Source organism: Erpetoichthys calabaricus, chromosome 18, assembly GCF_900747795.2.
Source record: "Erpetoichthys calabaricus chromosome 18, fErpCal1.3, whole genome shotgun sequence".
In the NCBI taxonomy this organism is placed as follows: Eukaryota; Metazoa; Chordata; class Cladistia; order Polypteriformes; family Polypteridae; genus Erpetoichthys; species Erpetoichthys calabaricus.
Window position 1 is genome coordinate 5,576,877 of NC_041411.2, and position 15,031 is coordinate 5,591,907.

General features: G+C 42.4%; 3 protein-coding genes across 15 annotated transcripts in view; 1 reads left to right on the forward strand and 2 right to left on the reverse strand.

Moving 5' to 3' along the window:
• Positions 1-15,031, forward strand: part of tmem116 (transmembrane protein 116) — a 175,960-nt gene that overhangs the window by 98,330 nt on the left and 62,599 nt on the right. The gene's annotated exons all lie outside the window — the stretch shown is intronic.
• The window catches only part of mapkapk5 (MAPK activated protein kinase 5), a 177,495-nt gene that overhangs the window by 55,465 nt on the left and 106,999 nt on the right, over positions 1-15,031 (reverse strand). The window lies entirely within an intron of this gene.
• LOC114669151 (aldehyde dehydrogenase, mitochondrial-like) overlaps positions 1-15,031 on the reverse strand; it is a 177,465-nt gene that overhangs the window by 7,320 nt on the left and 155,114 nt on the right. Inside the window, exons 8-11 of one of the 2 annotated variants that reach the window (XM_051921220.1) lie at positions 12,374-12,487; positions 6,997-7,099; positions 4,977-5,161; positions 179-343 (exon numbers count right to left, since the gene is read on the reverse strand). The exons of the other annotated variant lie outside the window; for it this stretch is intronic. Of the exons in view, the coding sequence (XP_051777180.1) occupies positions 179-343; positions 4,977-5,161; positions 6,997-7,099; positions 12,374-12,487 (567 nt within the window). The remainder of the gene's footprint in view (positions 1-178; positions 344-4,976; positions 5,162-6,996; positions 7,100-12,373; positions 12,488-15,031) is intronic. 2 annotated transcript variants of the gene reach the window in all.

Below are 15,031 nucleotides of genomic sequence, written 5' to 3' on the forward strand. Positions count from 1 at the left end.
ACTTCTGAAGTGACAAGTCCTGTTCTAAAGAGCCGAACTATCATCGGTTACAGAGGGGCCTACTGGTGTGAATTTTCCTCCACAGACAGACATATTTCATTTTATTCTGCATAACTGAAGGGGCTGTTTGACTTTACACCATCACCCACTAGCACTCCAGCTATAGGAAGGTTGATACCTCTTCTCGGGCAATTGTCATGTTGTCCTGCACTTCTGCGAACACAGTGGGTTGGATGAAGTACCCTCTGTCAGCTGCCACCCCACCTCCACACATTAGTTTGGCTCCTTCTTTTTTTCCTGAACTGATGTAACCCAGGATCTTTTTAAACTGCTCCTCATCCACCTATGAAAACAGAACAGAACACATTTGACCTCAAATCATGGCTTCTACAAGGGCTTCTTAAGACTAATGCCTCGTCCTTCAAAAAGAAGCACACTTTAAATATATTTTTACATCAAAATATCCACAGCATCATCAAAACGGTGGAGCCAAGCATTGTCTATAAAATGTGCCAAGTGCGTTAGTGATTTCCTGCAAGCGGTGCGATTAACCTGGGAAAGCACATCAGGATTAGAGATGGTCCAATAATTAATGGCATTGTTAGTCACTAGTTACTCAGACCCTGGGCATTTGCCTTCAATATGGTAACACGGGCACCGTTTTCATTTTGTAATTGCATTTTCATTTTCAAAATTCATTCAGGGTGGAGGGTAACCATTTATGACAGGATAGTAGGTCAGGTCCTCCCACCAGTCCCCACAAATTGTTCAAGCACAGAGATTATTTCTCAGTTACTGCTAGTGACATAAACCTACTAAAGATACACTACTCGACACATGCTGACTTAAAGAACAACACACATTGCGAAATATACCAGCAATCAAGAACATTAAGAGACATCCTAGGAACAAGTGGCACATTTCTGTAGCTCATTTCATTCCATGTTTCCCACACCGGGTCTGCTGAGAGAGGCATACGCTCAATCATCAGTCATGCAGCACTAACACAAGCAATACATTAATACAAATCACTGGCATAATACTGTAGTTTAGAGTGTTGGGATTTACTTTTGAATGACTTGTTTAAATCAAATTAGGGCTGATTTGTACCTCTGCGTTGAGCTTACAGCATAGCCTGATGTGTACCTCCTCTGTGCAGACCCCCTACAACTCTGATTGGCCAGTTTGGTGACAATGTATTTCCTGACAAGCGTTTCCGTTCATCTTAGGTAAACGCAATCATCGACCACCGTCACCAATGATGCAGTCTTTGTAGTTCAAGGCAGATATTTGCTGTTTGCAGTTTATTAATTGAAGTTCCAGTAAGGCTCACTTGGTTATGGTCGCTATTATTTCTTGCCTATACAATGTAAAAAGGAAATGGATCGTTCACTTTCCTTGTGAGCTACAAACACTGCCAAGCAGTATTCAGATTTGTGCCTGCAGTATGGCGTGAAGCAGAAGAATAAACTGCTCTTGATGGCATAGCTTATGATGTAGGCTTGATGCTTAAGTATAAATCAGCCTTTAGAACAGGGGTGGGCAAAGTCAGTCCTGGAGGGCCGCCGTGGCTGCAGGTTTTTGCTCCAACCCAGTTGCTTAATTAGAAAACAATCCTTGTCAATAATTCAAATTCATGGCTTGTTTGTGCTTTACCTCTGCCATGTCAGGCCATTCTCATATCCTAGATTTTTTTTTCCTTTCTAAGGATACCATCCAAATGATTTGAAGTCTACCATGTATGAGTAATACTCAATCTTTCACTTTTTTCTCTTCACTTTCCTCCCAAGTATTTAATTAAACCAAATAGTGCACGATAAATACACACAGGTGTAAATGGTAACAAGCTAAATGGAGAACTGCTGGTTTCTTCTGTCATTTTGCATCTTATTACTAATAAGGAGCAATTAAAAACCAAGAAAACAGCTGTTTAAGACTAAAATAAACAATAAGGGTTCAAAATCTTAATGAGCGAGACAACTAAAATGAAGCAGAAGTGTTAATTGAGCAATAAGGACTTCTTATTAAGCATCTGGGTTGGAACAAACAACCTGCAGCCACTGCGGCCCTCCAGGAACGACTTTGCCCACCCCGCTTTAGAAGTACACATAAAGTTAAGACACTGGTCAACAGAGGCGCCACAGAGCCCCAAACACGCATGCAAAAGTTCAAAACAAAGGGGTTTTATTTTTAAACAAATACCTCCACACAGCAATTATGTACACACTTCTTCACTCCTCTCAGGCAAGTGCTACCTGCCTCCTCTCCCAGCTCCTACTCGTCTGGACAAGGAAGTGCAGTTTCTTTTATTAAACACCTAGGAGTACTTCCGGTGCTAGGGTTTAACCTGCTGAATGTACTTTCAGGCCATATGGAAGTCCTAAACAGTGGGGAGTGCCACTCCCTGCACGGCCCCCTAGCGACACCCATGGCTAACATCAGGGCTGCACTGCAATACCCAGCATTCCCTGCAGGTGTCTGAATGTGTACCACAGCCCAGGGATGCTGCCATCTAGCATGTTGAGGGAGCATACAGCCTTGAGATGAAGTCTCTCCCAGTTTCTCCACTGAATTGACCTCCTGGCCAGTTAAGGACTTTGGGACAATCCAGGCAAGGGCACCAGCCCATAAGTGTCATTAATCACAACAGTTAACTTTCATGCTACGATAACAAAAATGACAAAACAGCTCAAAGTGCTTTATTATTGTAATAGCTAACAAGAGGTATAAAAAGTTAAAAAGTGTAAAAAAAAACATTAAAAACTGTTCTATAAAAGGTTTTACACAAAAGACATGCCAACATAACTGATAATGCAAGCAAGTTAGATTTAATTACAAATGTATTTGTCCTAAAGCGGAAATTTGCATTTTTATAGAAGCCCATTAACCAAATTAATAAAAATATGAATATTATAACAAACAAACAAATACACAGCAGAACAGCTAAAAAGACAGAAAACTCCTGACTTAAGATAAATAAAGCAGTCACAGCGAGGCACTGCCAGGGGGCACCTGGATGGTTCCAGAGCCATGGACTGCAGCAATTCCGCCACACCAGGAAGGCCATTAGGGAGAACATCTGGGTGAACTATAAAAGGGGCCACCTCACTCCATTCGAGAAGCCAGAGTCGGGTGGAAGGTGGATGAAGCTTACGAAAGAGGAGTGGAGGCGGCACAGAAGAAACAACGAAAGTAAAAGGACTGAGAGTCTATTGTGGTGGTTGGTGCACTGTGTGTTGAGCAAAAGAAAATAAGTGTAGTGTGCATTTGCACTTCGCTGTCTCAGTCTGGGCACTGTCATTAAATATATAAAAATTATATTGTCATTTCACAATATATATACAGAATTTCTGCAAGTTACATGACCTTGTGTTATATTTATAGTTCGAGGTAAATAGGGGGAAAAGATACCAAAACATGATTGTCTCTTCTGCACTATTATGAACATTATAAATAATTATGGAAATAGGAATATATTTAAAACAGGCGAATACATAAAAAAAAAATGAACACGCACTATGTTTTAATTAACTCCCCACAGTGTGGTCACCCACCCTTCTCCTGACCAGCTACTGTCTCTGTCAGTCCATTCCACCTACCCCTCTTTACCATATTATACAGTATATTATAGGGAGTGGGCGGCACGGTGGTGCAGTGGGTAGCGCTGCTGCCTCGCAGTTGGGAGATCTGGGGACCTGGGTTCGCTTCCCGGGTCCTCCCTGCGTGGAGTTTGCATGTTCTCCCCGTGTCTGCGTGGGTTTCCTCCGGGCGCTCCGGTTTCCTCCCACAGTCCAAAGACATGCAGGTTAGGTGGATTGGCGATTCTAAATTGGCCCTAGTGTGTGCTTTGTGTGTGTGGGTGCGTTTGTGTGTGTCCTGCGGTGGGTTGGCACCCTACCCAGGATTGGTTCCCTGCCTTGTGCCCTGTGTTGGCTGGGATTGGCTCCAGCAGACCCCCGTGACCCTGTGTTCGGCTTCAGCGGGTTGGAAAATGGATGGATATTATAGGGAGGAATGAATACAATTTTCAAATATTTGATCTGGCTGGATAATTACATTAGAAAACAACTTCTTCTAGAACATTAAAGATGTAGCACACCCCCTGACTTCTAGCAAGTGCAGAGGTTGCCACCAGATTTACTGTACATAGCAAAGCCGCTGCTATCCTTGTAAAATGAGGGATGGATAGAATTGGGCCAACAACTAAAGCCCAACTGTATTTCCACACTGCCACCCAAATATTAGCACCACCCCAGGAAAATGCCCATAAAGATTTATCACATCCAACAAACAAATGTATAAATATCCTTATTTACTAGAATAACTACTTTCAAACACGGTAAAAAAAAATAATGACAAAAGTACTAAACAATACCACGTGAAGATATTTACAGTCCTAGAAAAAGTCCTTACTGTCGGTGATGGAAGAGGTTCTGGAAATGTTAACTATGGTTAAAGGATGGAAGGAAGTGCGGAATGGTCCCTTTTAATAAACTGCTTCCCAGAACTTGGATAGTTAAATACTGTCCTACCACCAGAGTCCAGAAGAATAGTCTTCAGAGGCACACCTCTGCTCAAAGAACATCGGTGGACTGGATTGGGAGGAAAAAACACACACAACCGTCCTTAAATCTGGTGGCCGAGCACCATCCTTCTCCACTATGAATGTCCAGTTAATGAAAGGTTTAGGAGCCGAGGATGATGAAGTTGACAAGAAAATGGCACAATCAAAAAATGCCGCCACATCCTTCTCTTCCGGTTTTAATCAGTACAGTGCATACAAACCACAAACTACAAACCCCCACAAGCCTCTCCGCTTCAGTGCAAATCTGTTTAAAAGGCACCGACCCCAATTTACAAACAGGAATCGGCACAACCAGTGTTATTCACATGACATACGTACACAGAAATAAAACCACCCCCAAGACTTCCTAAAAATAAAAATATGAAAAACAAATTGTTTTTATGAGTGGTACCTGTGGCCCTTGCTCAGTCTGCATATTAAATGGGTCTCCAACCTTCCTTTTCTTTGCCCTCTCCGCGCTGCACTCTATGAAGTCTTTGTACACGTCTTCTTGAACAAAAGTACGAGAGCCTGCACAGCAGCACTGCCCCTGATTGAAAAACAGTGCAAAATGCGCCTGCTCAACTGCATCCTCTACTGCAAGAAACACAAACGGTTAGAATATTAGGCACAGGCGCAATATTTTGAACATTTTTTTTACAAATATTTCTGTTATTATATAGCACAGCACTACTTCATAACAGGTAATCCACCTGAAGATAAGCATCTTCAGGCCTGGCCAGTACTTGCTTGGGAGGCCGTCTAGGAAAAGTTTAGATTGTTGCTGGAAGAGGTGCTGGAGAAGCCAACGGAGGGGGCACTTCTCCTGTGGTCCGTGGTCTGTGGGTGGATCCCAGTGCACTAAAGAATGGCAATGTCCTTTGGATGAGCTATACAACCAAGGTCCTGACTTTGTGGTCAGGAAAGATCCACAAGCATCAGCCCTGGATTAACCATGACGCCAAATAAGTAAGTGTTCTGGGCACCAAAGGAAAGGGGGTACCACAGAGTCCCCATCGTCTTTCACTACCACACTCGACTTTAACAGAGTTTTTTGTAATGTTGGACTTTACACTGCACTACCAAAATAAAAAGGTTACTTTTGCATACCCTGTGGCCAAAATTAAATAGTTTGGTTTAAAGGTGTTATCAGATATCACATTTGGTCCCGTCCCATGGCTTAAGAGTTTTGCTTTCGTTAAGTGTAAAATCAGCTGGCTTGATCTGGCAAGAAATGTAACAAAACCATCACCTTTAAGCTCTTTATTTTAATAGTAGACATTAAGCCCGTTACAATAACGGGCGCTAGAACAGTAGTGCATAAACATTAGTAGGAACAGTCTATTAAATGGCAAGGGACCTTGACCTCATTCTGTTTCTTGTAAGACAGTAATACTGGCTTTGATGTCCGTAATATGCCTTTAATTTTCTGTCACAACAGTGGGCAATCAGCAGAGTCTCCCCAGCAACTGATGTAATGTGTGGCGTGCAGCTGATAATTGTGCCTGTGGCTTTCCCCAGCAAGTATTTTAATCTGTGCTGGCGTGCAGCTGATTATTGTATATGTGGCGTCTCCCCAGCAATGGATTTTATGTGCGTGCCTGCGACTACCCAATCAGTACTCTCCCCAGCAATGATGACCTTTATTTGCTTATCATGCGCAGCCGCGGCTAAGCCATTCACTATGTGCCCAGCTTCCAGTGTGTGCGCGTCCACGCGGCACCGCCCCGCGCACTTCACCAGAAGACACGAAGACACACACACACACACACACAGGCACGCTGGACGCACACAGGGGTTTTATTAAAGGAGGAAGGATTTATTTTACTGATTTGTCATATAAGCAAGGTAAATTTAAAATCTCTTATTTCACTTTCAACTCTTAAGTCTTTATTTTTGTCAGTTAGAGCTTCCATTGTTGAAGGGGTTGGGCTGTGCTTAGGGCACCAGTTGGGCGTAATCCGACCCTGCTGGGCATCCTTTGTAAAGGGAGGGGTGTTTCCCAATGTTCTGGCTAAACTGCCCTCCATAGCCTAGTCATGCTAGCCCCCCTAATCATCCCCAGTCTCTAATTGGCACTCTCACCCATTAACCATATAATAGCTAATGTGTGGCGAGCTTACTGGCACACCATCATCAAGGTGGATGCCGCACATTGGTGGTGGCTAAAGTGGCTCCCCACTCTCTATGTAAAGCACTTTGAGTAGTGAGGAAAGTGTTCAATAAAACATAAGGAATTACTATTTTCATGATAAATCAGTTCTACCTGGAAATAACATATGAACAATATAATTAACAGGTCCATTTCAAAAATGACACCCCTAATTCTTCTCACAACTTGCTTGGCTATTCAAATAACAAGCACACACGAACACAGCGATGGTGGGGATTGGATGCCGAGTGGAAAAAAAAAAAAAAACTTCAAAACTTACAGTTTGCGTCAGACGCAATTATGAGGGGACTTTTGCCTCCCAATTCCAAAGTGACCTTTTTAAGGTTGCTGCTTCCTGAAGCCTTCTGGATCAAGTGGCCAACCTGTAAAGTGATAGAGAATACACGTCAACAAGGAGCGTCACTTGAAATCTAAAATGCCATATATAAAATGTAACCACGGCAACTTTTTTGTTGTTATTCTATTTATTCACCTTAAACAATTTCTTGTATTAGGAATTTGTTATTTTTTTGCATACCCCTTGGAGTTGGGGTGCAGGATCAGCCATTTTACAGTGTCCCCGGAGCAACTGCAGCTTAAGGGTAAAGTGCATGTTGGGGGGAAATGCTGTGCTGAAGTCACCAATAAATAAGCTTTCATTTAGGACAAAAAAATAATATATTTGCATTAATTTATTTCTTCCATGAAAAGTTAAGGACTTTTAATACAAATGCTCCTCATATCAAGTCAAGAGTATTTAATGTCATTTCATCCATATACAGTAGTACAGCATACAGTGAAACGAAGCAACGTTCCTCCAGGACCATGGTGCAACATAAAACACAGGACAACGAAGAATCCACGACACATAAAGACGCATAATATAAACCAAAGTGCATGTGAGTCAAATGTACAACATTGCAGAATAGAACACAGATATCAGACTGTTCCATGAGTGTTCAGGAGTCTGACTGCTTGGGGGAAGAAACACATTCTGGTGGTGAGGGCCCGAATGCTTCAGTACCTTTTTCCCAACTGCAGGAGTGTAAACAGTGAATGTGAAGGGTGTGTTGGGTCATTCACAAGGCTGGTGGCTTTGCGGATGCAGCGTGTGGTGTAAATGTCCATGACGGAGGGAAAAGACACACCGATGATCTTCTCAGCCGTCTTCACTATCTGTTGTAGGGCTTTGCGATCCCTGACCGTGCAATTTCCAAACCAGACAGTGATGCAGTTGCTCAGGATGCTCTCAATGGTTCCTCTGTAGAATGTTGTTAGAGTAGCTGGTGGAAGATGGGCTTTCCTCAGCCTAGGCTGGAAACAGATCCGCTGCTGGGCTTTCTTGGCTAAAGTGCTGGTGTTGTGGGACCAGGTGAGGTTCCCTGCCAGGTGGACACACAGGAATTTGGTGCTAGTGACGACGTCCACAGTTGAGCGGTCAATGTTCAGTGGCAGATGGTCACTCGTAGTCTTCCTAAAGTCAACAATCATCTCCTTTGTGTTGTCGTCATTCAGAGACAGCTTATTGGCTCTACACCAGTCTGTTAACCGCTGCACCTCCTCTCTGTATGCCGACTCATTGTTGTTGCTGCTGCTGATGAGACCCACCACAGTTGTGTCATCTGCAAATTTTGTGATGTGATTAAAGCTGTGCGTTGCTGCACAGTCATAAGTCAGCAGTAATGGACTGAGCACACAGCCTTGAGGGGCTCCAGTGCTCAGTGGTGGTGGTTCTGGAGATGTTGTTTCCAATCCTGACTGACTGAGGTCTCTCAGTCAGGACATCCAGAATCCAGTTACATAGGTAGGCGTTCAGCCCCAGCAGGCTCAGCTTTTCCATCAGCTGCTGAGGAATGATCGTGTTGAATGCTGAGCTGAAGTCAAAAAACAGCATTCGAACGTATGTGTTCTTATTGTCCAGATGAGCGAGAGCCAGATGGAGAGTGGTGGCTATTGCATCATCTGTTGAATGGTTCCGGCGGCAAACAAACTGCAGGGGGTCCAGTGAGGGAGGCAGCAGAGTTTTGATGTGCCTCATGACAAGCTTCTCAAAGCACTTCATAATGATGGATGCGAGTGCAACGGGATGGTAGTCATTGAGATTGGACACTTGTGACTTTTTTGGCACGGGAACTGTGGCGGTGTTTTTGAAGCAGGTTGGGACGATGGCGGTGCTCAGGGGGATGTTGAAGATGTCCATAAAAATGTCTTCCAGCTGGTCTGCACATTCCCTTAGTACTCTGCCAGGAATATTGTCTGGTCCTGCAGCCTTCCGTGGGTTGACTCTTCGTAGAGTATTTCTCACATCAGCTACAGTCAGATTTAATGCCTGGTCACTAGGAGAGGTGGTCTTCCTCATCAACACGTTGTTCTGTGCTTCAAACCGTGCATAGAAGTTATTCACGGTTTGAATAATCATATGTGCTGATCCTATCCATATTGGGTGTTTTATGAGAGAAAAGGCACTGAAAATTAAACACTGAAAAGTGGAAGGTTAATCAATTTAGGCAATTCTCACTTGATGTACTAATACTTTAAGGATTTGAGAAAGAAAAAAAAAAAAAAAAATTTTCTGCTTTGCTAATTTTTACATGTCAAACATTTTTACTAAGGAAACGTGCATTAGAACAGCATATATGAATCAAAAATAATCACGCACACCCTAACATATGCATATTCAACACACCTATAACTCACCAGCCTCTTTATTAGGCACACATGTTTAACACAAATGTAATCAGCCAATTAAAAGGCAGCAACTCACTGCATTTTGGCCTGTAAATGTCAAGATGACCTGCTGAAGTTCACACCGAGTGTCAGAATGGAGAAGAAAGGTGACTGAAGTGACTCTGAATGTGACATGGTTGTTAGTGACTGACGGACTGGTATGAGCATTTCACAAAACTGCTGATCTACTGGGATTTTTACAAACAACCAACTGTAAGGGCTGTGTACAGAGAATGGTGTGAAAAAACAGAAAATATCCAGTGAGCGGTAGTTTTCTGGGTGAAAATACCTTGTTGATATCAGAGGTCAAAAAGAATGGCCAGACTGGTCCAAGCTGATAGAAAGGCAACTATAACTCAAATAAGCACTCGTTATAACTGAAGTATACAGAAGAGCATCTCTGAACACACAACACATCAAATCTTGAAGGAGATGGGCTACAGCAGCAGACCACCACACCAGGTGTCACTCCTGTCAGCTAAGAACAGACGACTGATGCCTCAACAAAGTAGGACAATAGAAGACTGCAAAAACATTGCCTGGTCTGATGAGTCTCGAGTTCTACTGCGACATTCAGATGGTCGGCTCAACAACAGGAAAGCATGGATCCATCCTGTCTTGTATCAATGGTTCAGGCTGGTGGCGGAGGTGGTGTAAGGGTGTGGAGGGTACTTTCTTGGTACACTTTGGGCCCCTTAGTACCAACTAAGCACACTGGAGTATTGTTGCTGACCATGTCTCTCTCTTTATGACTGCCAACTACTAATGGCTCCTTCCAGCACTAACATTCCAGGTCACAAAGCTCAGATCATATCAAACTGGTTTCTTGAACATGACAAGGAGTTCACTCGACTCAGACGGTGCTCTACTGGATTGAGATCTGCCGACAGTGGAGGCCTTTAGGATGTGGGGGAACGGGAGATTCACATCAAGGATGTCTAGCCAACAAATCTGCAGCAACTGCGTGATGCTATCATGTCAATGTGGACCAAAACCCCTGAGGAATAATTCTTTAATAATAATAATTCTTTACATTTATATATGCTTTTCTCACTACTCAAAGCGCTCTCCACACAGGGAGGACCTGGGAAGCGAACCCACAATCTCCTTACTGCAAAGCAGCAGCACTACCACTGTGCCACCTGTCTATAGTGTCCTTAATGTTTCCAGTACCTTGTTGAATCGATGCCATGAAGAATTACAACAGTTGTGAAGGCAAAAAGGGGGTCCAACCTGCTACTAGTTAGGTGTACCTAATAAAGTGGCCTATGAGTGTATATATACACACAGAAACCAAAAGTACTTGGTGTACTCCTAGATGGGCTTAAAGTGGAGTAGGACAAACAAACTAATGTCCTTTACTACACTACTGGCACAGACTTATCTCGCTCAACTGGAAGAATCCTAACTCTCCTATTCTAAGTCAGTGGGTCACTGGTGTTATATACTATTTGAAACTGGAAAAAATCAAATTCTCAGTTAGAGGATCTGAGCAGAACGTTTTCAAAACTGGCAGGATCTCATCAATAACATTTCAGAATAAGCATTTAAAAGCACTGAGGAAGTAGATTCTCGCCCCATTTCTTTTTCTTCTCCATTTATCTTTATTCACTTATTAATTCATCTATTTACTCATTTTTACTAGCTTTAAGTTTTACTGCGCTGGCCATGCTCTCTCAGGGGTGGGGGTTGATTTGTTTTCGATCCTATTTTTGTAAAAATTGATCTATTTGTGTGGAATGCTGTTTGATTTCAATGAAATCAATAAAATTAAAAAGAAACCAAAAGTACCAAAGATGGACACCAACAGCACTGCTCTATGTGGTTAAAGTTTAGTCTCTACTAATTATCAGTCTTGACTACAAGTACACACATAGGGTAGTCCAGATCTAACTATGCAACGTTTAATGCAATGCAATGAAATAATTGCATAGTTAGATCTGGACAACCCTGTACAAATATGGAGAAAGTGCCTGTCAACGAACAGGAAACATTATTAAAAACAAAACAAAATTACCAAGAGATACAAAATGTATACCAAAATACACTCCATTTTCCCTATAAACGGTTGGCCTGGTCTGGTCTGGTCTAGGGCAGTGCAATAAACACACTTCTCCACTAATTCATCCTTTGATCAATTTGCTCCCATCACCCCACTGATAACGACGCACATTACCTCACGAAACTGATTTGCATTTTCCTGCCTTTTTAAATCTGAACACAGTACCCCTTTTGGTGGGTGGGGTGGTGTCATTTCAATGGCCCGCCACAAAGATTGCATTCATGATACAACAAAAATCCAAAAAACAATGGCTACTTTGTTTCCCAGATGACTGGAGAGGAGACAATGTGCTTTCCACACGGAACACCTCGACGACAGATAAGAGAAACTGCTCTCACACACACAGGGGGTATTTCTTTTGTAAGATAACAGGCATATATTTGCAGTTTTTGTTATACGGACACCCCACACAAATATGTGACTAGTTGAAAAAGTTACATATTGAGGTATAACCTTGGAAAGTTTCCTTTTGTTTTTTTAAGGCTGCAGATAGAGTGCATCAGACAGAATAACTAAATCCTGTACAAACATCTGCACAACCAAAGCAGCAGTTACGATATTTTAATTGACAAACAGGCAACTAAACTAACTTCGCATATAAACAAAGAGGAGGAATGGGTTCCATGTACAGTACGGAGGCTGCAAGTCTTGCTATTGTGCCATCAGTTAGATAAAAGGTGGATGAATTATGGAGCGAGAGTCCAAGCTGCAGCTTGTGTTTGACGACACCACCCGTCCCCTCTTAATGTTGTGAATGACTGAGTGCAAAGGGACTTCATTTGCTATCTTATGAAAGTCTATTTATCGTCTCGTATACATTTTACTTTCTAACAAGGGGATAAGGCACCGAGCCACACCACATACTGACCTCAGTTGAGCCAGTGAAGGCCACTTTGTCCACATCTTCGTGTGAGGCGATGGCAGCACCAGCAGTTGGGCCGTACCCAGGCACAATGTTCACAACGCCAGCTGGGAAGCCTGCCTAAAAAAAGCAAAACAAGATGCAGTGTCAGAAGCCAACACTAATAAAAAGGAAGGAGTTGGAAAAAGCAAAACAATAAGCTAAAATTTATCAGCACTGCGGAGAGATGGACACCAAGTGTGCAAGACTGCCATTCACCTGTAGGAATTGCAAGTAGGCAGGAACAGACCTGAGACATCTGGGGGAGCTTGGTGGGTTGAATGGCCGGCTCACGTCACCATTTTTCTAATTTTTTTAAAAATCTTTTTAGGCTTTTCTAGGACCTAATTAGTTTACATCTTGCCTGAAGAAGAGGCCCACGTTGCCCTCGAAAGCTTGCATATTGTAATCTTTTTAGTTAGCCAATAAAAGGTGTCATTTTGCTTGACTTTTCACTAGGACTTAATTAAAATTAGAACAAGAGAACGTATATAGAGGATGACTGAGGTTTTTAATGTAGCAGTCCAAGGTCTTCACTAGACTACTGTCATTTTTTTTCCTCTTCTAAAACAGGACTATAAATCTGTTTCTTATAGAATATCATATACTACTGTAGCCAAAGTGTGCAACTGTGGTCTGCAAGTTTTAATCCACATTACATTATTTTACTTATAATGGGTAGCTGAGGTCACGGATAGACACAGCTGAAGCCACGTAAACACGAAGCACAGATAAGAAGAAACAAAAGGAAGCAGGATATCAAAAGATAGTAAGTATACCCCGTGGTTTGACAGTCATTTTATGGTCAACAGTTGCCGGTGTGCTACTTAAAATTTGAAGTGCGCAGCAGAAGATTGCAAGCCATGTCTGGCTTACATCCTGCCTGAAGAAGAGGCCCGAGTTGCCTCGAAAGCTTGCATATTGTAATCTTTTTAGTTAGCCAATAAAAGGTGTCATTTTGCTTGGCTTTTCTCTACATTCATAATGGCTAACACGGTACAACACCCAAGTACTACAACCCATGTCTGGAAAATTCACGTCCTTATTGTGGAACAAAAGACTGAGAAAATTAGAAAAGCTCTGGCAACTGCACTGAAAAAAATTAAAGCTCGCCTACGGTGGGATGCAAGACATCGCTCCTGCCCGTACCTATGAAATATGCCATCCCGTGCTCTCTCAAGGAGGATGGAGCAGACTACAGGAATCCCACAGCTGCTTGGTGCTTTGCCAGGAGCTTCCTTCGAAATTATTATTGTGAGCCTCAACCGATATTAAAAAAAGCTAAGAGTATCCTTTCCTTAGTGTTCATTTTTTTTTCTTCATCTTAGAATTACCACTGCACCATTATATTTTCCTGCCTTATATTTTTATATATCATTAAATATTTATCATTATATACAATGATATAATAGGTTCATAACTTGATGTACTGTATTATATATCTTATATATAAAGGAGACTAACAGTACTGCAGTCCTTTATGCATGTTATCATCCAGTTGACACTTGGTAACCACAAGGGGGCGCCAGAGCGCCCCAGACACAGCAATATAGTCCAGGATAAATACAATAAAAAGTTTTTATTTCACAAAGTACCTTCCAATGAACACGTTTCCAAAAATTAGCCACAATCTTTTATTTATATTATATAATTTTCATTGCATTCGTAGTCGGAGTCCCGACCTGATTGTATGGGTGGTTACCTACAAGGTAACGCATGGGGTTGGTCTGCCATTTGGGACCCTCTTCAGTTGCGAGAAGCAGATCATGGAATGTTGCATAGTTTACTGTCAAATAATGCAAAGGTACGCAACATGTGTTTCGCCCCTATTTGGGCTCATCAGGCGTACACACTCTACTGCTCCCCTTGCGGGGATCGAACCTCGGACATCAGCGTCAGAGACGAAGTCCCTTTACGCTGCGCCACGGCGTGTAGTTTGTTTATTTGACAGCCTGTAGATCGGAGTATTTACATTCACTGCATTCGTAGTCTGAGTCCCGACCTGATTGAATGGGTGGTTACCTACCAGGTAACGCATGTGGCCGATCTGCCACAATCTTGGGGTCTTTTATGTATGTTATGATTCAGTTGACGCTCAGGAACATTTCTGGTGTGCTCCGTAAAAGCAACCGACAGTTTAATCATGAAAAATCCGTAGAGTTATTTGTCTGTCATTTAATATTCGTTTTTGTCAATTATATTTTCATCTTGCATTGTTCTTATTGTAACACTGTTGTTGTAGTAATAGAATTAAATCAACCTAATATTAATTTTATTGATGTTTTCTTTCAGTGTCAAAAATTCTGCATGTAAAAACTTATTACTACACCCATCCATCCATCCATTATCCAACCTGCTATATCCGAACACAGGGTACAAGGCAGGAACCAGTCCCGGGCAGGGTGCCAACTATTACTACACCACAAAACAAAATCTGTCCCATTGCGTTTTTTTTAATCATATTTTTCTCAAACAATTAAATTTTTTTTTCCTCCCAGGAAATGCAAAAGGATAATTCCGTGCCAGACTAGGGGGTAGCAGAGTACGCGGATCCTTCCTCATTTTCTTCGGCAGACCAACCACGGGAAATTTCGCCTGGACTCGAGGATGTCAGTTCCGGTTCTG